Below are 26,311 nucleotides of genomic sequence, written 5' to 3' on the forward strand. Positions count from 1 at the left end.
TGGGCCTTACTGGTCCTCACTGGTTTTTACTGGTTTTACTGGGACTGGGACTGGTTTTTACTGGTTTTTACTGATTTTACTGGGCTGGAGTGGTTTTACTGGACTGGGCCTCACTGGTTTTTACTGGGACTGGTTTTACTGGGACTGGGACTGGTTTTTACTGGTTTTACTGGTTTTACTGGACTGGGCCTCACTGGTTTTTACTGGGGGGACCCGGAAGCGGCGCACGCGCCGGGGGGCGGGGCAGGAGCCGCGCGGACACGCCCCTCCGTGACGTCACATCCGACAGACGTAACGTCACATCCTGTAGACGTGACGTCACCGCTCTGCGTCGCGGAAGGAGCGCGCGGGACGGCGCCGGTGGGTGGGGGAGGGGCGGGGGGGGTTGGGGGTCCCAGTTTGGGGTCTGGGGGTCCCAGTTTGGGTTTGGGGGTCCCAGTATGGCCCAGTTTGGGTCAGGGGGGTCCCAGTTTGGGTCAGGGGTCCCAGTTTGGGGTCAGGGGTCCCAGTTTGGGTCAGGGGGTCCCAGTTTGGGTCAGGGGGTCCCAGTTTGGGTCAGGGGGGTCCCAGTTTGGGTCAGGGGGGTCCCAGTTTGGGGTTGGGGGTCCCAGTTTGGGGTCAGGGGGTCCCAGTTTGGGTCGGGGGGTCCCAGTTTGGGTCTGGGGGTCCCAGTACGGCCCAGTTCGGGGTCAGTGTGGCCCTGCCGGCGTGTCTGGGGCCGTGGGGACACAGTGACACGGTGACGCAGTGACACAGTGACACAGTGACACAGTGACAATGTTGACAGTGTGACACGGTGACACGGTGACACGGTGACACAGTGACACAGTGACAGTGACACGGTGACAATGGTGACACGGTGACAATGGTGACACGGTGACAGTGACACTGGTGACACGGTGACAATGGTGACACGGTGACAATGGTGACACGGTGACACGTCTGTCCCCGCAGCCATGAGCAGCGATCTGGACGTGTTCGTGGGGAACACGACGCTGATCGATGAGGAGGTGTACCGGCTCTGGCTGGACGGACACTCGGGTGCGGCCCCGTGTCCCCTCGGTGTCCCCAATGTCCCCACTGTCCCCAATGTCCCCTGAGTGTCCCCAATGTCCCCTGAGTGTCCCCCCAATGTCCCCAATCCCCCCAATGTCCCCACTGTCCCCAATGTCCCCAATATCCCCATTGTCCCCAATCCCCCCAATGTCCCCAATATCCCCATTGTCCCCAATCCCCCCAATGTCCCCAATATCCCCATTGTCCCCAATCGCCCCAATGTCCCCAATGTCCCCTCACTGTCCCCCTGTCGCAGTGGCGGAGGCGGTGGCGCGGCGGCTCCGGGGCGGTGTCCTGGAGCGGGAGGGCACCTCGGTGGCGGTTCTGCAGAGCGACACCCGCGACCATTACAGAACGTTCCAGATGCTGGAGCGGCTCCTGCACGCGCCGCCCCGCCTGCTGCAGCAGCTGCTGTTCCAGATCCCGCCCGAGCGGCAGGCCCTGCTCATACAGAGGTACTGGGGACTGGGGGGACTGGGCAAACTGGGAACACTGGGGGGCTGCTCATACAGAGGTACCGGGGGGGACTGGGAGCACTGGGAACACTGGGGGGACTGGGAGCACTGGGAGGGACTGGGAACACTGGGGGGCTGCTCATCCAGAGGTACCAGGGGGACTGGGGGGGACTGGGCAAACTGGGAACACTGGGGGGCTGCTCATACAGAGGTACCGGGGGGACTGGGAGGGACTGGGCAAACTGGGAACACTGGGGGGCTGCTCATACAGAGGTACCGGGGGGACTGGGAGGGACTGGGCAAACTGGGAACACTGGGGGGCTGCTCATACAGAGGTACCGGGGGGACTGGGAGGGACTGGGCAAACTGGGAACACTGGGGGGCTGCTCGTCCAGAGGTACTGGGAACACTGGGAACACTGGGAACACTGGGGGGCTGCTCATACAGAGGGACTGGGGGCACTGGGAACACTGGGAACACTGGGAGGGACTGGGAACACTGGGGGGGCTGCTCGTACAGCGGTACTGGGGGGACTGGGGGGACTGGGAGGGACTGGGAGGGACTGGGGGAATGGGGGCACTGCTCATACAGTGGTACTGGGCAAACTGGGAACACTGGGAGGGACTGGGAACACTGGTGGGGCCTTGGGGAAATGGGGGCGCTGCTCGTCCAGCAGTACTGGGGGGACTGGGCAAACTGGGAGGGACTGGGAACACTGGGGGAATGGGGCCCTGCTCGTCCAGAGGTACTGGGACAACTGGGAGGACTGGGAACACTGGGACCACTGGGGGGACTGGGGGGCTGCTCATACAGCGGTACTGGGCAAACTGGGAGAGACTGGGAGGGACTGGGAGGGACTGGGGAAATGGGGGCGCTGCTCGTCCAGCAGTACTGGGAGCACTGGGAGGGACTGGGGGGCTGGGGGAATGGGGGGATGGGGGCGCTGCTGGTCCAGTGGTACTGGGAGCACTGGGAGGGACTGGGGGGGCTGGGGCGCTGCTCGTAGAGTGGTACTGGGAGCACTGGGAGCACTGGGCAAACTGGGAGGGACTGGGAATACTGGGGGAATGTGGGGGCTGCTCATCCAGTGGTACTGGGGAGACTGGGAGCACTGGGAGCACTGGGGGCACTGGGGGGCACTGGGGGCACTGGGGGGCACTGGGGGGCACTGGGGGCACTGGGAGCACTGGGGGGCACTGGGAAGGACTGGGGGGCACTGGGAGCACTGGGGGGCACTGGGGGGCACTGGGGGCACTGGGGGCACTGGGGGGCACTGGGGGCACTGGGAGCACTGGGGGGAAGAACTGAGGAAGCAGCTCCGGGCATCGGGCGCGGTTTGGGAGTTTCAGGAGCAGATTTTGGGGCTCGGGGCGGGGTTTTGGGGATCCCCTCAGTTTTGGGGTGGGGTTTTGGGGATCCCCTCAGTTTTGGGGCCCCCTGAGTTTCTGAGGTTTCTCCCCCATTTCACTTCTCCCCCCATTTTTGGGGTTTCCTCCCTATTTTGGGGTTTTCTCCCCCTGCTTTTGGGGTTTTCTCACCATTTTTGGGGTTTCTTCCTCACGTGCCCCCCGATTTTGGGGTTTTCTCCCCATTTTCGGGGCCCCCCCAGGTACTACGCCTTCGACGAGGCCCTGGCCCGGGAGCTGCTGGGCAAGAAACTCTCCAAGGGCACCAAGAAGGAGCTGGACGAGGTCAGCGCCCGCACCGGGGTCGGGATCCGCAGCTGCCGCCGCCAGGTGGGACCCCGAAACCGGGCTGGGGAGAAACCCCAGAAATGGGGGGAAAAAAAACAGAAATGGGGGAGAAAAACCTCAGAAATGGGGGGAAAAAACCCAGAAATGGGGGGGTGAAAGCCCCAGAAATGGGGGGAAAACCTCAGAAGTGGGGGGGGGAAACCCAGAAATGGGGGGGGGGAAACCCCAGAAATGGGGGGGGAAAAAAACCAGAAATGGGGGAAAAACCCCAGAAATGGGGGGGAATTTCCAGAAATGGGGGGGGGGGAAAATCCCAAAAACTGGGTGGGGGAAAAGAAATGAGGGGAGAAACCCCAAAAATCGGGGGGAGGGAAGTCCCAAAAAGTGGGGGAGGGAATGTGAAAAATGGGGGAGGAAATTGGAAAAATGGGGGAGGAAATCTGAAAAATGGGGGGAGGAAATCGGAAAAATAGGGGCATGGGGGAAACAAGGAAAAAACCCCAAAAACGGGGAAAACCCCAGAAACGGAGGGCTTTGGCTGAGGGAGGGGGTCTGGTCCTGCTGGGGGGCTCGGGGGGCGTTCGAGGGGGTTTTCGGGCCCTGGGGGCGTTTTGGGGTGCAGGGGGAGGCCCTGGGGGGGTTTTGGGGTGCGGGGGGAGGCCCTGGGGGGGTTTTGGGGTGCGGGGGGAGGCCCTGGGGGGGTTTTGGGGTGCGGGGGGAGGCCCTGGGGGGGTTTTGGGGTGCTGACCCCCCCCTGCCCCCCCAGTTTGACAACTTCAAGAGGGTTTTTAAGGCAGTGGAGGAGCTGCGGGGGCCCCTGGCCGAGAACATCCAACAGCTCTTCCTGCTGCCCCCGGCCCTGGCCCGGTGCGATGGGGGGCAGAGGGGGCTGGGGGCTGCACCCAAGGGTGCGGGGGGGGGCCATGGGGGGGCTGGGAGCACCCAAGGGTGCTGGGGGGGCCCTGGGGGGCCCTGGGCTCAGGGGGGCTCGGAGGGCCCAGCAAACGCTCCTGTGGTTGGGGGGCTTTGGGAATTTGGGGAGGAGTCTCGGGGTGGTTTAGAGTTTTGGGGGGGATTTTGGGAGGTCTTGGGGGGTTTGGGGGGGTTTTAGGTGGGGTTTGTGGGTTTTAGGGGTTTTGCGGGGATTTTGGGAAGGTTTTGGGGGTTTTAGAGGTTTTGCGGGGCTTGGGTAGTTTTGGAGTTGGGATTTTGGGGATATGGGGGGTTTGGGGGGTTTTGCGGGGATTTTGGGTGGGGTTTGGGGAGGTTTTGGTGGTTTTAGGGGCTTTGGATGGGGTTTGGGGAGGATTTTGTGGGTTTTGTGGGTTTTGCGGGGATTTTGGGGGTTTTATAGGGTTTGGGTGGTTTTGGGGTTGGGGGGATTTTGGGAGTTTTGTGTGGGTTTGGAGGAGGTTTAGGGGTTTGGGGAGGTTTTGGGGTTTTGGTGGGTTTTGGGGGGTTTTAGGTGTTTTGGTGGGGTTTGGGGGGATTTTGGGGGTTTTGCGGGGGTTTAGGTGGTTTTGGAGTTAGGGGGATTTTGGGGGTTTTGGGGTTTGGGGTTTTTTGGGGAGTTACAGGGATTTGCTGGGGGGTTTAGGGGTTTGGGGAGGATTTGGGGTTTTGCAGAGTTTCAGGGGTTTGGGGAGGATTTGGGGTTTTGCAGAGTTTCAGGGGTTTGGGGGGGGGTTTGGGGTTTTGCGGAGTTTCAGGGGTTTTGGGGGGTTTGGGGGGGGGTTTGGGGGCAGTTTTGGGGGGGAGGGACCCCCTGACCCCCTTTTCCCCCCCACAGGGACTACGCCGCCATCGTGTTCTTCGCCAACAGCCGCTTCGAGACGGGCAAACGGCGGCTGCAGTTCCTGAGCTTCGCCGACTTCGCCGCCTGCGCCCAGAGCCTGATGGGCCACTGGAGCCAGGGGGCCCTGGGTGCGCGGGGACACCCTGGGGACATTGGGGACAGCCTGGGGACATCCCTGGGACACCCCTGGGACACCCCCGGGGAACACTGGGGACACCCCTGGGACACCCTGGGGACATTGGGGACACCCTGGGGACATTAGGGACAGCCTTGGGGACAGCCTGGGGACAGCCCTGGGACACCCCCAGGACAGCCTGGGGACAGCCTGGGGACATCGGGGACACCCTGGGGACATTGGGGACATTGGGGACACCCTGGGGACATTGGGGACACCCAGGGGACAGCAGTGACCCTGGGGATGTCCCTCTTTCACGTCCCTGGTGTCCCTGTGGCTGTGCCACCCCCACGGTGTCCCTGGGGCTGTCCCTGACCCCTGACCCCGCTGTCCCTGACCCCTGACCCCTGACCCCGCCATCCCTCCCGCAGCGCCCGAGGCGGCCGAGCCCGACGGGGACCTGCCCAAGTCCTTCCTGCAGGACCTGAAGGAGCTGAAGGTGCTCGTGGCCGACAAGGACCTGCTGGACCAGCACAAGAGGTGACACCGGGGACACCGCGGGGACAGGGACACCCCCGAAACGGGGACACCCCCAATTGGGAACACCCCTGGGATGGGGACACCCCCAGACAGGGACACCTCCAATTGGGGACACCCCAGGGTGGGGACACCCCCGAAACGGGGACACCCCCCAATTGGGGACAGCCCTGGGATGGGGACACCCCCAGATGGGGACACCCCCGAGGAACTGTCCCCCGAAACGGGGACAGCCCAAAAAAGAGCACCCCAAACTCCACGGGGCGCCCCAAAACCGGCCTCTCTGCCAAAGGGGCACGCCCCGACTCCTGGGTGCCCCCAAAACCCGGTGGGTGCCCCCGATCCCGGGGTCCCACCGAATTCCATGGGACACCTCAAAACTGGTTCCCCCAAAAGCTGCAGTGCCCCCCCAAAAACTCGAGTACCCCCCAAAAACCCCAGTGCTGCCCCAGAAATTGCCGTGTCCCCCCAAAAACTCGAGTACCCCCCAAAAGCCCCAGCGCCCCCCAACCCTGGCACCTCCAGGCGCTGTTTTTGGGGTGCGGGAGGGGCTGCCTGGGCCCCGAGGTGGGGTCGTGGTTCCGGGGGTCCCCGGGCCCCCCCAACCGCCCCCTCCCCCCAGCCTGGTGTGCTCGGCCCTGCGGGGGAAGATCTCGGTCCACAACGAGCTGGAGGCCAACTTCAAGGTGAGCCCCCCAAAAACGGGGTGTCCTCAGGGGGGAGGGGTCTCCCAAAATCCCTGGGGGCCGCTTGGAGGGGGAGGGGCCTCCCCCAAAATCCTGGGACCCCCGCAAAATCCCGGAGGATCCCCCCTGCACGTCTGTGGGGGGAGGATGGGTGGGCAGGGGGGATTTGGGGTCCCCAAACTCCTGAGAGCCCCCCAAGGTCCTGGGGGTCCTTTCTGGGGGGCTCAGGGGGTCCTGGGAGAAGGGGGGTCCTGGTTTTGGGGTTCCACCAAGTCCTGGCACCCCCAAAGTGCCGGGTCCTCCCTGGGGAGGGGTTCGGGGAGCCCCCCCGGGTTTGGGGGTGCCCACGCCCCCCGCGCCCCCCAGGCGCTGTCCCGGGCCCTGGTGAACGTCGGGGGGAAGTTGACCCACGCCCGCGACGTTCGGGATTTCTTCGTGGACCTGGTGGAGAAGGTGAGGGGCACCCCGAAAACGGGGGCCCGGGAGACCCCCGGGACTCCTGGGCTGGGACCCCCCCAAAATCCGGCCCTAAATCCGGGTGCGTTTTGGGGTCCCGCAGGTGATCGAGCCCTGCCGCTCCGACAAGTGGAGCCCGGGGGACCTGCGGCTCTTCCTGACGCACTACACGGCGGCACCCCGAAACCTGCCGGGCTTCAGGTGAGCTCCAAAACCCCCCAAAACCACCCCAAAACCACCCCAAATCCCCCCGAAACCTGCCGGGCTTCAGGTGAGCCCCAAAACCCCCCGAAACCACCCCAAAACCACCCCAAAACTGCCCCAAATCCCCCCGAAACCTGCCGGGCTTCAGGTGAGCCCCAAAACCCCCCAAATCCACCCCAAATCCACCCCAAATCCACCCCAAAACCACCCCAAAACCACCCCAAAACTGCCCCAAATCCCCCCGAAACCTGCTGGGCTTCAGGTGAGACCCCAAAACCACCCCAAAACCACCCCAAATCCCCCCAAAACCACCCCAAATCCCCCCGAAACCTGCCGGGCTTCAGGTGAGCCCCAAAACCCCCCAAATCCACCCCAAAACCACCCAAAGCCACCCAAATCCCCCTGAAACCTGCCAGGCTTCAGGTGAGCCCCAAAACCCCCCAAATTCACCCCAAAACCGCCCCAAAACCACCCCAAAACCGCCCCAAATCCCCCTGAAACCTGCCGGGCCTCAGGTGAGACCCCAAAACCAGGACCCCCCGGATGTTCCCCCGCAGCCTTTTCGGGGAACCCCAAAAGCGCCCCGGAGGGGGCTGGGGGTGGTTTGGGGGCCGGGGGGGTTCCCCGAAGCCGAGGGACCCCCAAACCCGCCCCGTCCGCAGGCACCAGGCGCTGTGGGAGCGCTACATGGCCGCCATCAGCGCCTGCCTGCTGCGCATGTACCACGACTGAGCCGAGAACGGCGCCCCAAAAACGGGCACGGCACCCCAAAAACGGCATGGACCCGGGAATGGACACAGCCCCACAAACAGCGCCCCAAAAATGGACACAGCCCCACAAACAGCACCCCAAAAATGGGCACAGCCCCGGGAATGGACACAGCCCCACAAACAGCACCCCAAAAACGGGCACAGCGCCCCAAAAACGGCATGGACCTGGGAACGGACACAGCCCCACAAACAGCGCCCCAAAAACGGCATGGACCTGGGAATGGACACAGCCCCACAAACAGCACCCCAAAAACCGGGACCCCAAAAACGGACACAGCCCCACAAACAGCGCCCCAAAAACAGGCACGGGCTGGGAACGGCGCCCCAAAAATGGACACAGCCCAAAAATGGACACAGCCCCACAAACAGCGCCCCAAAAACGGGCACGGCCCCGGAATGGACACATCCCCACAAACAGCACCCCAAAAATGGGCACGGCCCCGGAACAGTGCCCCAAAAACGGCCCGGAATGGACAAAACCCCACAAAAAGTGCCCCAAAAACCGGGACCCCAAAAATGGACATGGCCCCGAAAACAGCACCCCAAAAATGGACACAGCCCAAAAATGAGCACGGCCCCAAAAACGGCCCCCCAAAAACGGACCCAGCCCCCAAAACGGGGCGCCCCTGGGGAAGGAAAGGATCCGGGAGCTGCAGCCCAGAACTCGGACACCCCAAAGATTGGGGTACCAAATGTGGGACCCCAAAAAGGAGCGGGGCTCCCAAAAACCCGACAGGACGGAGGATCAGCGCCCCGAAATTTGGGGTTTGGAGAACCACGAGCACCGGGACACCCCAAATGCGGAGGATCCAGGAGAGGCAACGCCCCAAATATTGGGACATTTGGAATGGGGCGGACCCCAAAAAAGGGGTGACCCCAAAACCAGGACACCCCCCAAAACCAGAACCTCCCAACTTAACCACACGGAGACTCCCCAAAATCGGGGGTCTCTGGCAATCGGGACTCCCCAAAATGGGGGCGAACCCCAACCCTGGGGGCCCCAAAAGTCGGGGGTGCAATAAAGAGCTGAAAGCGGAGCTGAGGTGGGGGCGTTTGTGGGGGGCAGCGGGAGGGGTCCCCGAAATTTCGGGAGAGGGGCGGGTTTGGGGTGGGAGGGGCAGAAGTTGAGGGTCCCCAAATCTCAGCGAGGGGCTGGGGGGGGGGGGGGGGGCCAAAATCTGAAAATGAGGAGAGGGAAGTGGGGGGGTCCCCAGAGCTTCGGGGGGGAGGGGCACTGAGGTGGGGGAGGGGCACTGAGGGGTGGGGGAGGGGCATTGAGGGGTGGGGGAGGGGCACTGAGGGGTGGGGGAGGGGCACTGAGGGGTGGGGGAGGGGCTCTCCCGCGCTCCGGGGCCAATTTTGGGGGAGGGGAGGAGCTTTTGAGCCTGGGGGGAGGGGCCAGAGCTGAGAGGGGTAAGTGAGGCCGCGGGGATTTTGGGGGGGGGGGCGCCCCCCCCACGGCGGGGAGCCCCTCGAGATGCCCCTCCCCCACAGAGACGCCCCTCCCCCCCCCCCCCGAGCCCCAGAGGGGGCTTTGTTGGGGGAGGGGCGTCCCGGGGATGGGGGGTGGGGGGGCTCCCAGGAGGGGGCTGGGCCCCTCTGGGGGGTTGCGGAGTTTGGGGTGACCCCCCTGCCGCCCCCCAGCGCCATGGGCCCCCCCTCGCTGCTCCTCCTCCTCTTCCTCGGCGCCACCGTGGCCCCCGCGGCCCCCCCGGATCTGGAGGAGCCCGAGGATTACGCGGTGGGGAAGGGGCGATTTGGGGGGGGGGCTCGGGGGGGGTCCCGCTCCCGCTCCCAAAACTTCTCTCCCCACCCCCCCAACACCTGAGTGCCCCCCCAAAAACCTGCTTGGCCCCTCCCCCAGTCCCAAACTTCTGGAGTTATGGGGGGGGGGGGTGGTTGTGGGGGGGGGGTGACCCCCTCTCTCTCGCCCCCCCAGGAGTGCAGCGATGGGTACGAGTGGGACCCCGAAACGGAGCACTGCAAAGGTGGGGGAGGGGATCTGGGGGGTCCCCAACCCGCGGGGGGGTTTCGGGGTCCCCCGTTTGTGGGGGCGGCGCGGAGGGTCCCGGGGTTTGGGGTGTCCGGGGGTGCCGCTCCCCCCGCCCCCCGGGGATGTTTTGGGGCTCTCAGGGGGTCTGGGGGGGGAGTCGGGTGTCCCTTCTCGCTGTCCCCCCCCAGGGGTGTTTAGGGGGGTCCGGGGTTATTTCAGGGGGGCGTTGAGCCCCTCTCGTGGGGGGGGGGCTGCGGAGGAGCGGTTGGTGGTCCCGGGGAGTGTCCTGGGGGGGCTCGGGGGAGATCTTGGGGCTGATGTGGGGCGGGGGGCCCCTCTCAGGCTGTTTTGGGGGGCGGCCCCTCTCAGGCTGTTTTGGGGTGGGGGGCCCCTCTCAGGCTGTTTTGGGGGGGCCCCTCTCAGGCTGTTTTGGGGGGGACCCCTCTCAGGCTGATTTGGGGGGGACCCCTCTCAGGTTATTTTGGGGGGGGGCCCCTCTCAGGCTGCTTTGGGGGCTCCGTGGGGCCATTTTTTGGGGAGGGGTCCCCTCTGACCGTGCCCCCCGCCCCCCAGACGTGGACGAGTGCGCGGCGGAGGGGCCGCGGCCGTGCCGGGGCTCCATGAAGTGCCTGAACCATTTTGGGGGGTACCTGTGCCTGCCCCGCTCGGCCGCGCTGCTCAGCCCCGCCCCCGGCCCCGCCCCCGCCCCGCCCCCGGCCCCGCCCCCTCCCCGCCAGGCCCCGCCCCCCGACGGCCGCTGCCCCCCCGGCTTCGGCCCCGCCCCCGACGGCACCTGCGCAGGTGAGGGGGGCGTGGCTACGGTATGCAAATCAGCGGGCGGGGCTGTGGGAGGGAGGAGCAAAGGGAGTGGGTGGGGCCGGTTGTGGGCGGGGCTTGTTGGGTGGGCGTGGTTTGGAAGGGTGGGGGGGGTCTCAGGGGTGGGGGAGGGGCTGTGGGGGTCATTTTTGGGGGTCCCGGAGCTCCGCCCCTCCTGTGCCCCCCCCAGACGTGGACGAGTGCGCGGGGCCCCCCCCGTGCCGGCCCAGCCAGGACTGCATCAACGTCCCGGGGGGCTTCGAGTGCCGCTGCCCCCCCGGCTACCGGCACCGGCCCCCCGAGTGCGTGGGTCAGTGGGGCCGGGGGGCTTGGGGGGCCGGGACGGGTTTGGGGGGTCTGGGGTGGGTTTGGGGGGTCTGGGGTGGGTTTGGGGTGGGTTTGGGGTGGGTTTGGGTGTTCTGGGGTGGGTTTGGGGGTTCTGGGGCGGGTTTGGGGTGGGTTTGGGGTGGGTTTGGGCTGGTTTGGGGTGGGTTTGGGGGGTTCTGGGGCGGGTTTGGGGGGTCTGGGGTGGGTTTGGGGTGGGTTTGGGGTGGGTTTGGGTGTTTCCGGGGCGGGTTTGGGGGGTTCTGGGGTGGGTTTGGGTGTTTGTGGGACGGACAGGAATGACCTCTGGGTGTGGGTCCCCAGGGGCAGTTTTGGGCTGGTTTGGGGTATTTTTGGGTGTTTCTGGTGCAGATGAGGCCGAGTGCTGGGTGTGGGTCCCCGGGGGTGTCCATGAGGTGGTTTTGGGGTATTTTTGGGTGTTTCTGGTGCAGATGAGGCCGAGCGCTGGGTGTGAGTCCCCAGGGGCAGTTTTGGGCTGGTTTGGGGTATTTTTGGGTGTTTCTGGAGCAGACAAGGACGAGCACTGGGTGAGGGTCCCCGGGGGTGTCCATGAGGCGGTTTTGGGGTGGATTTGGGTGTTTCTGGGGCAGACAGGAATGACCTCTGGGTGAGGGTCCCCGGGGGTGTCCATGAGGCAGTTTTGGGGTATTTTGGGTGTTTTTGGGGCAGACGAGGACGAGTGCCAGTTCCGCTGGTGCCAGCACAGCTGCGCCAACTCCCCCGGCGCCTTCTCCTGCCGCTGCCACGCCGGGTTCAGCCTCGGCCCCGACGGCCGCTCCTGCCTCGGTCAGAGCCCCCCGAGCCCCCCCGGCCCGGCGGGGAGACCCTCCCCCGCTCTGTGGGGCAGGGCAGCCCCCCCTGACGCCCCCCCTGACGCCCCCCTGCCCCCCAGATGTGGATGAGTGCTCCATGGGCGCCCGATGCTCCCAGCGCTGCCTCAACACCTTCGGCTCCTTCCGCTGCCGCTGCCGGAGCGGCTTCGTGCTGGGCAGCGACGGACAGAGCTGCCACGGTGAGGGGACAGGTGGGACAGGGACAGGGACAGGTGGGACAGGTGTGGGACAGGGACAGGTGTGACAGGGACAGGTGTGTGACAGGGACAGGTGTGACAGGGACAGGTGTGTGACAGGTGTGTGACATGGACAGGTGTGTGACAGGGACAGGTGTGACACAGCCAGGTGTGTGACAGGGACAGGTGTGACATGGACAGGTGTGTGACAGGGACAGGTGGGACAGGGACAGGTGTGTGACACAGCCAGGTGTGTGACACAGACAGGTGGGACAGGGACAGGTGTGACAGGGACAGGTGTGTGACAGGACAGGTGTGACAGGGACAGGTGTGACATGGACAGGTGTGTGACACAGCCATGTGTGTGACAGGAGCAGGTGTGTGACAGGGACAGGTGTGTGACAGGTGTGGGACAGGGACAGGTGTGTGACAGGGACAGGTGTGTGACACGCCCCTGAGCCACGCCCAGGTGTGTGACACGCCCACAGGGGCCTGGCCCCGCCCCCTGCTGGGCAGGTGTGGCGCGGGCGTGGCCGGGGTGGGGCCGAGGGACCCTCGGGTGTCACCGTGGGGTGGGGGGTGGCTGCGTCCCCCCCGGTCGGGTCTGACCGTGTCTCTCTGCCCCCCCCGGGGGTCTCTCCCCCCCCTTTGGGGTCTCTCCCCCCTTTGGGGTCTCTCAGACGTGGACGAGTGCCGGGCGGGGGTCCCGTGCCAGCACCGCTGTCAGAACCTCCCGGGGGGCTTCAGCTGCCTCTGCCCCCCCGGCTACGCGCAGGAGGGGGGTCTCTGCCGGGGTACGGGCTGGGGGGGCCGGGGGGCGGTTTGGGGGTGGTGGGGGGCGGTTTGGGGGTGGTGGGGGGCGGTTTGGGGGCGCTGGGGGGCGGTTTGGGGGGGCTGTGGGGCCGTTTGGGGGCGCTGGGGGGCGGTTTGGGGGGGCTGTGGGGCCGTTTGGGGGGGCTCCAAGGCAGCACAGGAGCTGTTTGTGATGGGTGGGTGGGGCTGGGGGCTCTGGGGCTGATTTGGGGGGCTGTGGGCAGCTTTGGGGGGCTGTGGGCGGTTTGGGGATGATTTGGGGGGGCTGTGGGCAGGTTGGGGGCTCTGTGATCAGGGTGGGGGGGCTGTGGTCAGGTTTGGGGGGGCTGTGGGCAGCTTTGGGGGGCTGTGGGCAGGTTGGGGTTGATTTGGGGGGCTGTGGGTAGCTTTGGGGGGCTGTGGGCAGGTTGGGGGGGCTGTGACCAGGTTTGGGGGGCTGTGGGGCACTGGGGGGCTCAGCCTCCCCCATATCCCTCCCCCCGTTCCCCTCCAGACCGGGACGAGTGCTCCGAGGGCTCCCACGAGTGCGGGGGGGCCCAGAGCTGCCTCAACACTTTTGGGGGGCACCTCTGCGTCCCCCGCGAGCTCTGCCGGGGGCCCTACGCCCCCCACCCCCGCAGCAACGGGTACGGACCCCCTTCCCGCCCCCAAAATGGGGGGGGGGGGGGGCTCCTCCTTGTCCCATCCCGGGGGTCCCTGTGACCCCGAGAGCTCCGGGCAGTTCTGGGGGGGGTCTCGGGGTGGGGGTCTCGGTTTTGGGGACCCCCCCCACGCCCCTCTCTGGGCCCGCAGGACCTGCGTGTGCCCCCGGGGGGGTCGCGGCTGTGCCCCCCGGCCCCGCTGGCTCCTGCACCGCTTCCTGGCGCTGCCCTACATCCGCGACGTGCCCGCGGGCATCTTCCAGCTCCGGCACCCCCCGGGGGACCCCCAAAGGCTGCGGCTGCGGGGGGGCCCCCCCGGCACCTTCCGCCTGCGGGTACCGAGGGCCGGGGGGGCTTGGGGGGGCTGGGGGGGATTCTGGGGGGGCTCAGAGGGATTTTGGGGGAGCTCGGAGGGATTTTGGGGGGCTCGGAGGGATTTTGGGGGGCTCGGGGGGATTTGGGGGGCTCAGAGGGATTCTGGGGGGGCTCGGAGGGATTCTGGGGGGGCTCGGGGGGATTTTGGGGGGACTCAGAGGGATTCTGGGGGGGCTCGGAGGGATTTTGGGGGGCTCAGAGGGATTTTGGGGGAGCTCAGAGGGATTTTGAGGGGTTTGTGGTGGGGCTCGGCAGGAACCGGGGGGGGCTGGGACGGATTTTGGGGGCGCTCGGGAGGAATTTGGGGGTATCTGGGGCAGCTTTGAAGCAATTTTAGGGGGGTCTGGAGGGAGGTTGGGGGGAGCTGTGGGGGAGTTTGGGGGCCGAGTGCTGTCCGGGGTCCCGGAGGTGTCTGTGACTGTATTTGGGGGGGGTCGTGGGGAATTTTGGGGAGGGTCGGTGGGGATTTTGGGGAGGGTCGGTGGGGATTTTGGGGGGGTTCGGTGGGAATTTTGGGGAGGGTCGGTGGGGATTTTGGGGAGGGTCGGTGGGGATTTTGGGGAGGGTCGGTGGGATTTTGGGGGGGGTCGGTGGGATTTTGGGGGGGGTCGGTGGGGATTTTATGAGGGGTCGGTGGGAATTTTGGGGGGGGGTCGGTGGGAATTTTGGGGAGGGGTCGGTGGGGATTTTGGGGGGGGTCGGTGGGATTTTGGGGGTCGCCGTGTGACCCCGCCCCCCGCAGGCGCTGACCAATCACAGCTCGCTGCTGGAGCTCGTGCGCCCCCTGGCGGGCGCGCGGCAGCTGCTGCTGGAGGTGGAGCTTCTCCGGCCGGGGCCACGCCCACCGCCCCAGGCCCCGCCCACCGCCACCGAGGCCCCGCCCCCCAGCGCCTGGGCCCCGCCCCCCAGCGCCTGGGCCCCGCCCCCTCCCGATGGGCGTGGCCTGGCTTTGCTCCGCCTCCACCTGTCCATGGGCGCCCACCCGTTTTAAGGGGGGGGACACCCCCAAAACCGCCACCGGGACCCCCCAAACGCCCCCCGGGACCCCCAGATGGGCCCCGGGGCCTCCAAAACCCCCCCGGGCTGAGCCTCGCCCCGCCCGGGACCCCGAAATTTGTTCCCGAAGGGATCGGCCAAAGAATCCCCAAAGAAATGTCTGGGACCCCCGGAGTGGGGCACAGAGCGAGTGTCAGCGCTGAGCTGTGGGGTGTGCCGGGAACTGGGAGGGACTGGGAGGGACTGGGAGGCACTGGGGGGGGACTGGGAGGGACTGGGAGGGAACTGGGAGGGAACTGGGACAAACTGGGAGGGAACTGAGAGGAACTGGGGGGGACTGGGAGGGAACTGGGGGGGACTGAGATGGGACTGGGAGGGACTGGGAGGGAACTGGGACAAACTGGGAGGGAACTGGGAGGAACTGGTGCCCCCCAAGAGCCACACGGACACTTCTGCCTCCCTCTCCACACGGGGGCGCAGTTTATTGGCCCCGCCCCGCGTAGCCCCGCCCAGGGGGCGTGGTCAGGGCCCCACCCGCACGTGGGGGTTGTTGAGCGGCTCGAGGGCGGGGTCAGAGTCGGCCCCGCCCCCGCCCAGAGCGGCCAATAGCAGCAGCAGCAGCGCCGCGGCCGCGGCCCCGCCCAGGCACAGCAGCAGCAGCAGGGGGCGCCGCGGGACCCCCCGGGCCCGGCACCTGCGGGGAGGGGCGGATGGGGGGGCACGGGGGGAGACCCGGGGGGACCCCCTGAGAGACCCCCAGAGGGACCCCCCCAAAAGGGACCCCCTGAGGGACCCCCCAAAGGGACTCAGGGACCCCCCAAAGGGACCCCCAAAAGGGACTCAGGGACCCCCCAAAAGGAACCCACAGAGGGACCCACAGAGGGACCCAGGGACCCCCCAAAAGGAACCCACAGAGGGACCCCCAGAGGGACCCCAAAGGGACACCCAAAGGGACCCCAGAGGGACTCCCAAAAGGGACCCCCAAAAGGGACCCAGGGACCCCCAGAGAGACCCCCAGAGGGACCCAGAGACCCCCCAGAGGGACTCAGGGACCCCCCCAAAGGGACCTCCCCAAAGGGACCCCAGGGATGCCCCCAAAAGGACCCAGGGACCCCCAGAGGGACCCCCCAAAGGGACCCCCCCAAAGGGACCCCATGCCACCCCCAGAGTGGCCCCCCCAAAGCGCCCCCCGGGTCCCCCCCAGCCCCACCTGAGCTTGGGGGGCAGCCAGGCCAGCGGCCGCCGCCGGTACTTGTCCTCGTCGTGGTCGGGGGGGCTCCGGGCCTCGCGGCCCCCCAGGGGCTTCCGTGGGGCAGAGCCTGGGCGGGGGGAGCACAGGGGGACCCTAAAACCCGGCCCGGGGCTGGGGACCCCCCGCTGTGCCCCCCGGAGCCCCCAGACTCACCGGCGTGCAGCGTCGGGGTCTCGCCCCCCATGTGGACGACGGCGTGGGGGGTCGGGGGGCTCGGGGGGGGCTGGGGCGGCGCCAGGGGGGCTGTGGGGACAGAGCCGGGGGTTGGGGGCTGCCCCGGGGGGCTGGGGGGGCTCAAGGGTTGGGGTGCTCCAGGAAAGATTTGGGGGGGGTGAGGTGTCCCAGAGGGTATTGGGGTCCCATGGAGGGGCTTTGGGGGAGTCCCAGGAGGGCTCAGGGGAGGGATGGGGCGCCAGGGAGGATTTTGGGGGTCCTGGGAGGGTTTTTTGGGGGCTCAGGGTGCCAGGGAGGATTTTGGGGGTCCTGGGAGGGTTTCTGGGGGCTCAGGGTGCTTGGGAAGATTTTGGGGGTCCTGGGAAGGTTTTTTGGGGGGGGTCCAGAGTGGTTGTGTAGTCCCAGGGGGAATTTGGGGCCCTCAGAGGAGGAATTGGGGTGCCCAGGGAACATCTCTGGTGAGTTTTGGGATGCGGGGGGGGTTCAGCTTCCCGGGCAGAAAGGCGGGGGTGGTCCCAAGGGGCTCTGCGGGGTCCCAGGGGTGCTCCTGGGGGCTCTGTGGGGTCCCAGGGGTGCTCCGGGGGGCTCTGCAGGGTCCCAGGGGTGCTCCTGGGGGGCCCGGGGGTGGTTTGGGGGCAGCTCCGCACCGTCCCAGCCCCCGTCGGGCTCCGCGGAGGTCTCGGGCTCCGGCAGCTCCTCCGAGTCCTCGATCTGGGGGGGGTTTGAGTGTTTCAGGGCAGTGTTTGAGGCACTCGGGGGTGTTTGGGGGCGGTTTTGGGTGTCTGGGGGCACTCTGGGGTGTTTCTGGGGGCACTCTGGGGTGTTTCTGGGGGCAGTTTGGGTGTTTCTGGGGCAGTTTGGGGGCAGTTTTGGGTGTCTGGGGATATTCTGGGGGCAGTTTCAGGTGTCTGGGGTAGTCTGGGGCCCCCCGGGCTGTTTCGGGGCACTCTGGGGTGTTTCTGGTGGCAGTTTCAGGTGTCTGGGGGCACTCTGGGGTGTTTCTGGGGGCAGTTTGGGGGCAGTTTTGGGTCTCTGGGGGCACTCTGGGGTGTTTCTGGGGGCAGTTTGGGGTGTTTCAGGGCAGTTTGGGGGCAGTTTCAGGTGTCTGGGGGCAGTTTGGGGGCAGTTTTGGGTCTCTGGGGGCAGTTTGGGGGCAGTTTCAGGTGTCTGGGGGCAGTTTGGGGGCAGTTTTGGGTCTCTGGGGGCACTCTGGGGGCAGTTTGGGGGCAGTTTTGGGTGTTTCAGGGCACTCTGGGGTCAGTTTTAGGCACTCTGTGCCCCCCCAGCCCCCGTCCCGCCCCCGTCCCTCACCAGCGGCAGCCCCAGGCCGGGCCGGGCCCACGGCGCCGTGCGCAGCCGCTCCCGCAGCGCCTCCGCCACGGGCCCCTGGAGGTTGGGGGGCGGGAAGAGCGGCCCCCCGCACTGGGGGCAGCGGTGCCCCGCGGGGGCCGTGCTGGGGGGCAGCGCCCGCGCCCACGCCGCCAGGCAGGGCCAGTGGAACACGTCTGGGGGGAGGGCAGGGGTCAGGGCACCCCGGGACCCCCAGATCCCACGGTGCCCCCTGGGACCCCCAGACCCCCCCGTGCCCCCCACCCACCATCTCCCCAGAGCCATCCCCATGCCCCCCAGATCCCCCTGTGCCCCCCGTGCCCCCCACCCACCATCCCCCCAGAGCCCCCTGTGCCCCCCAGAGCCCTCCCCGTGCCCCCCAGGACCCTCCAGGCCCCCCGTGCCCCCCACCCACCATAACAGACCAGCCGGAAGGTGCCTCCCGGGACCCCCCAAACCCCCAGGACCCCCCTGTGCCCCCCAGACCCCCGTGCCCCCCGCCCACCGTAGCAGGGCAGCCGGACGGTGTCGCGCTGCCCCAGCGGGCTGTGGCACAGGGGGCACTGGGGGCTGTAGTCGCTGTCCTGCAGCCACTGCAGGTACGACCGCACGATGCACTGCGGGGCACGGCGCTCAGCGGGGGGGCACCAGAGACCCCCGGGGAGCCCCCAGAAAGCCCCGAACCTTCCCCAGCCCCACAGAGACCCCCACAGCCCCCCTGAGACCCCCAAACCTTCCCCAGCCCCACAGAGCCCTCTGAGACCCCCCAGTGCCCCCCGAGACCCCCTGAGACCCTCCCCAAGACCCCCAAACCTTCCCCAGCCCCACAGAGCCCCCCGCGCCCCCCGAGATCCCCAGAGCCCCCCGGATCTCCCCCAGCCCACCAGAGCCCCCCGGAGCCCCCCGCGCCCCCCACGCCCTCCGAACCCCCCCCAGCCCCCCGGAGCCCCCCAGACCCCCCGTGCCCCCCGAGCCCCCCGAACCTCCCCCAGTCCCCCAGAGCCCCCCGCACCCCAGAGATCCCCAGAGCCGTCCGAATCTCCCCCAGCCCCCCAGAGCCCCCCAGAGCCCCCGCGCCCCCCACGCCCTCCGAACCCCCCCCAGCCCCCCGGAGCCCCCCGCCCGCCCCCAGCCCCACCTTGGGGTGCGCGCTGACCAAGCAGCTCTCGCAGACGTTGACGCGGTGCTCGAAGCAGAACAGAGTGGTCACTCTGCGCTTCGGGCACTTGCACAGCCCCATGGCGGCCTGGGGGGGGCGGGGGGAATTGGGGGGGCCGCGGCTTCCCGAGCCCCCCAGACCCCGCAAAGCGGCGCCCGGCGCTCCCCGGGATCCCCCCGGAGCCTCCCGGACCCCCGGGACCCTCCCGGGACCCCCAAAATTCCCCCCAAATCCCCCCAACCCCCCCCCCTTCCTCACCGTTCCTATGGCGACCGCGCTGCCCCGCTGGCGCTTCCGGGTGCGTCGCTCCTGGATGGCGTCATCGGAAGCGCGGCCGCTCGGCGTGACGTCACTTCCGGCCGTTCGAACGGCCATGGCGGGAGCCGCGGGCGGGCGGCGCTCGGCGGGGGCGGCCCAGAGGGGTCCGTGGGGGTCCCGAGGGGGGATCTGGGGGTCCCGGGGGGGGATTTGGGGCGGGTGTGGGGCGGCGATGGGGCTGGGGGGGGTCCTGGGGGGAACCCATCGCGGTGAGGGGGCCCGGGGGTCCCTTTGAGGCCTGGGGGGTCCCTTTCGGGTCCTGGGGGTCCCCTTCGGGTCCTGGGGGGTCCCTTCGGGTCCTGGGGGGTCCCTTTGAGGTCTGCGGGGTCCCCTTCGGGTCCTGGGGGGTCCCTTTGAAGCCTGCGGGGTCCCTTTCGGGTCCTGGGGGGTCCCGGGGGGTCCCATGAGTGACACTCGGGGGTGGGGTGGTCCCGGGGGGGATTTGGGGCTGGGGGGGTTCTATTGGGTCTGGGGGTGCCTCGGGGGGACCCTGAGGGAATTTGGGGCTGGGGTCGGGGGGGGGTTCATGGACTGGGGGTGTCCGTCCTTCGGCTCTGGGGGGGACTCTGAGGGGTTTGGGGTGTCCCTGGGGGGGGTCGCGACCACCGCCCCCCCCCACGCCCCCCACCTTTGCCCCCGCAGTGCCGCGACACAGCTCCGAGCGTCTGGTGGTCTCGTCGCCCCGGGGTGCTCCCCCCTGGGGACCCCCACCCCACAGCCCCGTGAGTGGGGGGCGGCTCTGGGGGGCGGGGGGAGGGTCCCAGAGGGTTGGGGGGGGTCCTGGGGGGGGGTCCCGGTTTGGGGGCTCACAGACCCTCTCCCCTCCCCTGCAGGACTCGGAGCGGCCCCGGAGGAGCCCTCGGGTGCGTTTGGGGGGAGGGGCCGCGGTGGGGAGTGGGGGGTCCTGGTAAGGCCGGGACCCCCCTGACCCCCCCCGCCCCTCCCCACAGCTGCGGACCCAGAAGGAGAACGACCCCTGCCCCTCCCCCTCCCCCTCCCCGCGCCCTCCCCCCTCCCCGCTCCCCTCCCCCATCGCCGCCCGCGTCCGGCGCTCCTACAGCCGCCTGGAGGGGGGAGGGGGCGCCCCGCGGGGGCTGGGGGGGTCCCCGCTGAGCCCCCTCCCCCTCAACCTGCCCCCCGAGCCCCCCCAGATCCCCCCCCTCGACCTGCCCGGCATCGGCGGCGGCCCCGAGCGCAGGAGGAAGAAGAAGGTGACGCCCATTGACGTGAGTGACGCCCCCCCGCGACCCCCGGGACCCTCCTGTGCCCCCCCTGCGCCACCAGGACCCTCCTATGCACCCCCGGGACCCCCCTGTGCCCCCCCAGGGACCCCCGGGACCCCCCTGTGCCCCCCCAGGGACCCCCGGGACCCTCCTGTGCCCCCCCAGGGACCCCCGGGACCCTCCTGTGCCCCCCCTGCGCCACCAGGACCCTCCTATGCACCCCCGGGACCCCCCTGTGCCCCCCCAGGGACCCCCGGGACCCCCCTGTGCCCCCCCAGGGACCCCCCTGTGCCCCCCCTGCGCCACCGGGACCCGCCAGGACCCCTCTGTCCCCCCTCATTGCCCCCATTTCCCCCCCTCAGACCCCTCAAGTGCCCCCCTAACGGGCCAGGGGTCCACCACCCCCTCAGCATCCCCTGGACCCCCCCCGTGGATCTGTGGGACCCTCACCCCCCGGACCCTCCCCATTGCCCTGCTGCTCCCTGCAGCCCCCCGTGCCCCCCATCCCCAATGCCCCCCATCCCTGAGCCCCCCACCATCCCATCCGGTGCCCCCGCAGCTCTCGGAGCTCGAGGCCTGGGCCGCTTCCATGAACGCGCAGTTCGAGGAGGCCGAGAGGTTCCCGCTCGTCGTGGAGTGACCCCGAGACCCCCGGGACCCCCCCATGCAGGAGAGACCCCCACGGGACCCCCACGGGACCCTCAGGGGACCCTCAGGACTGGGGGGTCCTTGTGCAGGGACCCCCCCATGCACAGCCCCTCCCCCGCCCTGTGGGACCCCGAGGTGAGACCCCCGTGGGGGGGGAGGGGCTGTGTGGGACGCCCCCCCATGTGTGGGACCCCCCCCATGTGTGGGACCCCCCCGGAGCTGTCAGCACCCCCCCGCCCCCGCCCCCCCCCCCGTTTGTTGCCCATTAAACGAGTTTTTGTCGTGGCTCTGCCGTGTGATGATGTAATTGTGACGTCACAGCACCCGAAAAGGGTTAATTTCTCATTGCGGGGGGGCGGGGCGGCGCTGCAGCCAATCAGCGCGCGGCACGATGACATCACCCACCTGGGAGGCGTGGTCAGCGCCAAGCCACGCCCCCAGAGGCGGAGATTGCGCGTCCCAAACCCCCCCAAAATCCCCCCAAATCCCCCCAAATCCCCCCGTCCCTCCCCCAGCCATGGAGCCCCCCCGAGCCCCGCCCACCCCCGAGCTGGAATTTGGGGGGCCCTGGGGTAAGGGGGGGGTTCAGCTTTGGGGGGTGGGGGCACAACTGGGTCCCCTTTTTGGGGAGGGGGGAGGGAGCTCCTGATGCCTTTGGGGGCTGGGGGTGTCAGGAGCCGGGGGTCCCCTTTTGGGGGGCTGGAGTCCCCTTTGGGAGGGGTTGGGGGTCCCCTTTTGGGAGGGGCTGGGGGGCTGGGGTCCCCTTTGGGGGTCTGGGGTCCCCTTTTGGGGGCTGGGGTCCCTTTTGGGAGGGGTTGGGGGTCTGGGGTCCCCTTTTGGGGGCTGGGGTCCCCTTTGGGGGTCTGGGGTCCCCTTTTGGGGGGCTGGGGTCCCCTTTGGGAGGGGTTGGGGGGCTGGGGTCCCCTTTTGGGGGGCTGGGGTCCCCTTTGGGAGGGGTTGGGGGGCTGGGGTCCCCTTTTGGGGGGCTGGGGTCCCCTTTGGGAGGGGTTGGGGGGCTGGGGTCCCCTTTTGGGGGGTTGGGGACCCCTTTTGGGAGGGGCTGGGGGGCTGGGGTCCCCTTTTGGGGGGTTGGGGACCCCTTTTGGGAGGGGTTGGGGACCCCTTTTGGGGACAGGGGGCACACGGCTTTCGGACCTCTTGCGGGGGTGGGGGGGGAGTGACCCTTTTTTGGGGAGGGGGACACCCCCGGGCCCCTTTCCTCGGGGGGATCCGTTTTTGGGGAGGGGTCTCACGCCCCCCCCAGGCGCGGGGGCTCTGACGCTGCTGCTGCCGCTGGGGCTGGTGGGGGTGGTCAGCGCCTGCGTGGGGGAGGGGCAGGGCTGGGGGACCCCCACCCTGGCCCTGCCCACCCCCCCCGCCCTGGCGCTCGTCCTCGCCTGGGTGGGCGCCCACGGGCTGGGGAGCTGCTGCGGACCCCCGAGGGTGAGGGGGGCTGGGGGGGCCTGGGGGGGTGGGGGGGCTTGGGGGATTTGGGGGGGCTTGGGGGATTTGGGGGGTGGGGGATATGGAGGGGATCTGGGGGGATATGGGGCGATTGGGGGGAGGGGGATTTGGGGGGGATATGGGGGAAATTTGGGGGGGCTTGGGGGGATTTGAGGGGTGGGGGATATGAGGGGGATTTGGGGGGGCTTGGGGGTGGGGGATTTGGGGGGATATGGGGGGGATTTGGGGGGTGGGGGGCACGGTGGGGGTGGCTCCGGGGCTCTGGGGACACTGAGGAGGGCAGTGGGAGTGGGGAGGGGTCCGGGGGGCTCAGGGAAGGGGTCCGGGGGGCTCAGGGAAGGGGTCGGGGGGCTCAGGGAAGGGGTCGGGGGTCTCAGGGAAGGGTCGGGGGGCTCAGGGAAGGGTCGGGGGGCTCAGGGTGACTCTGCTGTCCCCAGAGCCCCGGTGACACCCCTGGAGCCCTGCGGGACCTCGGCTGTGAGTGGGGGTCCCTGGGGGTCCCTGGGGGTCCCTGGGGGAGGGTCCCAGCCCGGCGTCCCTGGGAGGGGTCGGGGGTCCCGGTGGGACTCGGGGGGGGCTCAGGGTCCTTTTGGGGGGGCTGGGGTCCCTCCGGGGGTTCAGCTCTCCCTGCGCTGCCTCAGGGCTCCTGGCGCTGGGGGGGGCGCTGGGGGGGGCTCTGGCCCTGGGGGTCCCCCTGCCCCCCCTCTGCCCCCTCCTCCCCCCGCTGGCGGCGGCCGCGTCCAGCGTGGCCTTCGGCCTCGGGCTCCTCATCCTCGCACGGCGGCGGCTGCGGGGGGGGGGCACCGGTGAGTGGGGGGCTGGGGAGGGGATTTCGGGGGGTGGGGAGGGGATTTGGGGGGGCTGGGGAGGGGATTTGGGGGGGTGGATGGGGTGGGGAGGGGATTTGGGGGGGTGGGGAGGGGATTTGGGGGCTGGGGAGGGGATTGGGGGGGTTGGGGAGGGGATTGGGGGGGTGGGGAGGGGATTTGGGGGTGGGGAGGGGTTTGGGGGGTCACGGCTGCGCCCCCCTCCCCCCCCAGGACCCCTCGTGTACGAATTCTTCGTGGGGGGAGAACCGGGGTCCCCCCTGGAGCCCCCCGAGAGTCTCCACTGGGAGCGGGTCGGGCTCTGCGCCTGGGTACGGGAAACTGGGGGAACTGGGGGGCACTGGGGGGAACTGGGGGGAACTGGGGGGCACTGGGGGCACTGGGGGGCACTGGGGGAACTGGGGGCACTGGGGGGCACTGGGGGAACTGGGGGCACTGGGGGGCACTGGGGGAACTGGGGGAACTGGGGGGCACTGGGGGAACTGGGGGAACTGGGGGAACTGGGGGGAACTGGGGGGCACTGGGGGAACTGGGAGTGACTGGGAGGGACTGAGGCTGACTGGGGGGAACTGGGGGGAACTGAGGGTGACTGGGGGGCACTGGGGGGCACTGGGGGTAACTGGGGGTGACTGGGGGGCACTGGGGGGAACTGGGAGTGACTGGGGGGAACTGGGGGGAACTGGGGGGCACTGGGGGGAACTGGGAGTGACTGGGGGGACTGGGGGGAACTGGGAGTGACTGGGAGCACTGGGACAAGAGGTGGGCCCGGGAGGTTAATGGGCTCGTCCCCCCGTTGTTCCCCATCTTTGCCCACCCGTGCCTGTGTCCCCCTGTGTCCCCCCCCATGTCCCCGATGTCCCCCCAGCTGCTGGTGCTGGCGGCAGCTCTGGGGGAGCAGCAGCGGCTTTGGGGGTCCCCGTCGCTGCCCCTCGCGCTGGTGGCGGCCGCTCAGAGTGTCCCGGTGCTGCGGCGCCTCAGGGTGGGGGGCGCGGGGGGGGGGCACGGGGGGGACCGCACGAGTTGGGGGGGGTCGAGGGGCACGGGGGGGGGGACATGGTGGGGGGAAACTTCCCGGGGGGACCCCCAAGGCAAAGGGAACCCCCCAGGCCAGGGGGACCCGGTGGGTGGGAGGGCTGGGGGGCTGCGGGGTAGGTGGGAGGGCACGGGGGGGGCCGGGGGGGGTGTATGGGGTCAGTGGGAGCGTCTGTGGGGTCTCCAGGGGGGTTTTGGGGTCTCCAGGGGGTGAGGTGTGTTTTGGGGGGGTGGGGGTCTCACCTCTCCCCCTTCCCCAGGAGCTGAGCAGGAACTGCCCCCCCAGTCCCGGGGGGTTCCTCGGAGTGTTCGGGGCTCTGGCCTGGGGCCCTTTTGGGGGTCCCCTCCCGGCTCTGCTGCTGCTGCAAAGACCCCAAAACAGGCTGGGGGGAGCCGGGGGGGCTGCCTGTGGGGGGCTCTACGGTGGGCACAGGGGAGCACTGGGGCAGATTTGGGGGGACCTGGGGGGGTTTGGGGTTAATGGAGCACTGGGGATTAACTGGGGGAATGGGGGGGGGGCAGCAGGGCTGAATGGGGGCGGGGGGGGTTCAGGGGGACCTGGGGGGATTTGGGGGGTGTCAGTGAGGGGCTGGGGGGGATTTGGGGGTGTCAGTGAGGGGCTCGGGGGGATTTGGGGGTGTCAGTGAGGGGCTCGGGGGGCTCGGGGGGATTTGGGGGTGTCAGTGAGGGGCTCGGGGGGATTTGGGGGTGTCAGTGAGGGGCTCGGGGGGATTTGGGGGTGTCAGGGAGGGGCTCGGGGGTCTCGGGCAGTTTGCAGTGCCCTGACATCCCCCTCCCCTTCTCCCCCAGCCCTGGGGCTGTGGATCTTCCACGGTGCCACCACCCAGAGGAGCCTCTTCAGCCGCGACCCCCGAGACCCTCGAGTGGCCGGTGAGACCCCCAAGCCCCGGACCCCCAAACCGCTGAGGATCCCCAAATCCGGGACCCCAGAGGCTCCCGTTTCCCCCCCAGGTCTCCCCACAGTCCCCACGGCCACGGGGCAGGTGCTGCTGGCGGGGGGCTGGTGGGGGCTGGTGCGACGCCCCGATGACCTCGGGGAGCTGCTGATGGCCTTGGGCTGGACCCTCCCCTGCGGTGAGACCCCCTCCTCGCCCTGCTGGGCACCCCCCCTTCGCTGGGGTCCCCCCAAAACCCTGTGTCCCTCCTGAGCCCTCCCGGACACCCCAGCCCCTCAAAACCCTTGCAGACACCCTGAACACCCCAAAAAACCTCCCCCCACCCTGCAGCCCCCCACATTTGGACCTCCCCTGACCTCCTTCCCAAACACCGGGGGTCCCGTCCCTGCCCCACTGGCACCTTGCTGGGTCCTCCCCTCTCCCTCCCCCAACACCCAGACCCTCCCCACTGCCCAAGGACCCCCCAGTCCTGCCCCCCCGAGCCCCCTGACCCCCGTGTCCCCCCAGGGCTGTCCCCCTGACCCCCGTGTCCCCCCCAGTCCTGCCCCCCTGACCCCCGTGTCCCCCCAGGGCTGTCCCCTGACCCCCCTGACCCCCGTGTCCCCCCAGGGCTGTCCCCTGACCCCCGTGTCCCCCCAGTCCTGCCCCCCTGACCCCCGTGTCCCCCCAGTCCTGCCCCCCTGACCCCGGTGTCCCCCCAGGGCTGTCCCCACCGCTGCTGCTGCTCCTGGCAGGGGCCGCGCTCCGCGAGCTCCGAGCGCTGGTGGGGGAGCGGCGGCAGCGGCGCCGCTTTGGGGGGGCCTGGGGGGGCCTGTGCCAGCGTGTCCCCCACCGGCTGCTGCCCCTCGTCTACTGAGACCCCCCTGCGACCCCCGAGAGACTCCTTGGGACCCTCCTGGGATGCTCCACGTTGCCTGTGGAACGCCCAAGCCCACCCCCCCCCATCTACCGCGGCGCCTTCGGGACCCCCCCAAACTCCCACCCCCAAATTTACTGACACCCCCAAATTTACTGACCTCTCAAAACAACTGAGGGACCCCCCTGGGACGCCCCCAGCTGCTGAGGGCCCCCCGGGTCACAGGGGCTTTCACAGCCCCATTACTGTGGATAAAGGAAAAATAAATCTTGTAATAGTCTTGGGGTCTGCCCTTCTTTTCTGGCTTTGTTAATGACCGTGTTCATTAGTGCCCCCCTTCATTAACTAGTTTTCCC

The 26,311-nt window shown here is 68.9% G+C and overlaps 4 protein-coding genes across 10 annotated transcripts; 3 read left to right on the forward strand and 1 right to left on the reverse strand.

The window, feature by feature from the left end:
• The first annotated feature begins 226 nt into the window (after positions 1–226).
• On the forward strand, positions 227–8,805 carry FIBP (FGF1 intracellular binding protein). Of its 3 annotated transcripts, none has more exons than XM_041712117.2 (11): positions 227–360; positions 955–1,041; positions 1,313–1,511; positions 3,121–3,247; positions 3,972–4,072; positions 4,995–5,128; positions 5,547–5,655; positions 6,275–6,338; positions 6,705–6,791; positions 6,898–6,995; positions 7,661–8,805. In XM_041712117.2, the coding sequence occupies exons 2-11, from the start codon at positions 957–959 to the stop codon at positions 7,728–7,730; spliced, it is 1,074 nt and encodes a 357-aa protein (XP_041568051.1). In that variant the 5' UTR covers positions 227–360; positions 955–956; the 3' UTR covers positions 7,731–8,805. The 3 variants fall into 3 exon arrangements, 2 of the variants coding, with proteins under 2 accessions (XP_041568051.1, XP_072776482.1); XR_012052321.1 differs by lacking the exon at positions 227–360 and having other exon boundaries at positions 7,661–7,786; positions 7,888–8,805; XM_072920381.1 differs by lacking the exon at positions 227–360 and having other exon boundaries at positions 7,661–7,760; positions 8,137–8,805.
• A 320-nt stretch (positions 8,806–9,125) lies between these two features.
• On the forward strand, positions 9,126–14,942 carry LOC121468463 (EGF-containing fibulin-like extracellular matrix protein 2). Of its 2 annotated transcripts, XM_041712137.2 has the most exons (11): positions 9,126–9,181; positions 9,413–9,509; positions 9,708–9,756; positions 10,335–10,562; positions 10,768–10,887; positions 11,592–11,708; positions 11,815–11,934; positions 12,612–12,725; positions 13,238–13,370; positions 13,537–13,720; positions 14,503–14,942. In XM_041712137.2, the coding sequence occupies exons 2-11, from the start codon at positions 9,417–9,419 to the stop codon at positions 14,749–14,751; spliced, it is 1,407 nt and encodes a 468-aa protein (XP_041568071.1). In that variant the 5' UTR covers positions 9,126–9,181; positions 9,413–9,416; the 3' UTR covers positions 14,752–14,942. The 2 variants fall into 2 exon arrangements, with proteins under 2 accessions (XP_041568071.1, XP_041568072.1); XM_041712138.2 differs by lacking the exon at positions 10,335–10,562.
• A 264-nt stretch (positions 14,943–15,206) lies between these two features.
• Positions 15,207–19,070, reverse strand: ZFPL1 (zinc finger protein like 1). 3 transcript variants are annotated; one of them, XM_041712135.2, is made up of 8 exons: positions 18,929–19,070; positions 18,650–18,757; positions 18,017–18,104; positions 17,494–17,687; positions 16,830–16,893; positions 16,162–16,251; positions 15,967–16,075; positions 15,207–15,450 (listed from the first exon to the last, which is right to left on the reverse strand). In XM_041712135.2, exons 1-8 carry the CDS (start codon positions 19,043–19,045, stop codon positions 15,279–15,281), a joined length of 942 nt encoding a protein of 313 aa, XP_041568069.1. In that variant the 5' UTR covers positions 19,046–19,070; the 3' UTR covers positions 15,207–15,278. The 3 variants fall into 3 exon arrangements, with proteins under 3 accessions (XP_041568069.1, XP_041568068.1, XP_072776479.1); XM_041712134.2 differs by having other exon boundaries at positions 18,017–18,128; XM_072920378.1 differs by lacking the exon at positions 16,162–16,251 and having other exon boundaries at positions 18,017–18,128.
• Positions 19,071–21,354: 2,284 nt separating this feature from the next.
• TM7SF2 (transmembrane 7 superfamily member 2) lies at positions 21,355–26,235 on the forward strand. 2 transcript variants are annotated; one of them, XM_072920379.1, is made up of 10 exons: positions 21,355–21,431; positions 22,124–22,302; positions 22,761–22,800; positions 22,965–23,129; positions 23,364–23,461; positions 24,016–24,129; positions 24,443–24,605; positions 24,993–25,073; positions 25,155–25,277; positions 25,801–26,235. In XM_072920379.1, the coding sequence occupies exons 1-10, from the start codon at positions 21,377–21,379 to the stop codon at positions 25,953–25,955; spliced, it is 1,173 nt and encodes a 390-aa protein (XP_072776480.1). In that variant the 5' UTR covers positions 21,355–21,376; the 3' UTR covers positions 25,956–26,235. The 2 variants fall into 2 exon arrangements, with proteins under 2 accessions (XP_072776480.1, XP_072776481.1); XM_072920380.1 differs by lacking the exon at positions 24,016–24,129.
• The last annotated feature ends 76 nt before the right edge of the window (positions 26,236–26,311 follow it).

Source organism: Taeniopygia guttata, chromosome 31, assembly GCF_048771995.1.
Source record: "Taeniopygia guttata chromosome 31, bTaeGut7.mat, whole genome shotgun sequence".
Taxonomy (NCBI): Eukaryota; Metazoa; Chordata; class Aves; order Passeriformes; family Estrildidae; genus Taeniopygia; species Taeniopygia guttata.

What these genes read in the sequence shown, in the direction of transcription:
- ZFPL1 (XM_041712134.2), bottom strand. Translation starts at nt 19,045, where the DNA reads ATGGCCGTTCGAACGGCCGGAAGTGACGTCACGCCGAGCGGCCGCGCT. An exon ending in GCGCGGTCGCCATAGGAACG is followed by an intron (nt 18,758 to 18,928) that starts GTGAGGAAGGGG and finishes CGCCCCCCCCAG; the next exon opens with GCCGCCATGGGGCTGTGCAA. An exon ending in CCGGCCTGGGGCTGCCGCTG is followed by an intron (nt 16,894 to 17,493) that starts GTGAGGGACGGG and finishes AACCCCCCCCAG; the next exon opens with ATCGAGGACTCGGAGGAGCT.
- TM7SF2 (XM_072920379.1), top strand. Translation starts at nt 21,377, where the DNA reads ATGGAGCCCCCCCGAGCCCCGCCCACCCCCGAGCTGGAATTTGGGGGG. An exon ending in GGAATTTGGGGGGCCCTGGG is followed by an intron (nt 21,432 to 22,123) that starts GTAAGGGGGGGG and finishes CGCCCCCCCCAG; the next exon opens with GCGCGGGGGCTCTGACGCTG. An exon ending in GCTGCGGGGGGGGGGCACCG is followed by an intron (nt 23,130 to 23,363) that starts GTGAGTGGGGGG and finishes CTCCCCCCCCAG; the next exon opens with GACCCCTCGTGTACGAATTC.
- FIBP (XM_041712117.2), top strand. Translation starts at nt 957, where the DNA reads ATGAGCAGCGATCTGGACGTGTTCGTGGGGAACACGACGCTGATCGAT. An exon ending in CTGGAGCCAGGGGGCCCTGG is followed by an intron (nt 5,129 to 5,546) that starts GTGCGCGGGGAC and finishes TCCCTCCCGCAG; the next exon opens with CGCCCGAGGCGGCCGAGCCC. An exon ending in AGCTGGAGGCCAACTTCAAG is followed by an intron (nt 6,339 to 6,704) that starts GTGAGCCCCCCA and finishes CGCGCCCCCCAG; the next exon opens with GCGCTGTCCCGGGCCCTGGT.
- LOC121468463 (XM_041712137.2), top strand. Translation starts at nt 9,417, where the DNA reads ATGGGCCCCCCCTCGCTGCTCCTCCTCCTCTTCCTCGGCGCCACCGTG. An exon ending in AGGAGCCCGAGGATTACGCG is followed by an intron (nt 9,510 to 9,707) that starts GTGGGGAAGGGG and finishes TCGCCCCCCCAG; the next exon opens with GAGTGCAGCGATGGGTACGA. An exon ending in CCCCACCCCCGCAGCAACGG is followed by an intron (nt 13,371 to 13,536) that starts GTACGGACCCCC and finishes CTGGGCCCGCAG; the next exon opens with GACCTGCGTGTGCCCCCGGG.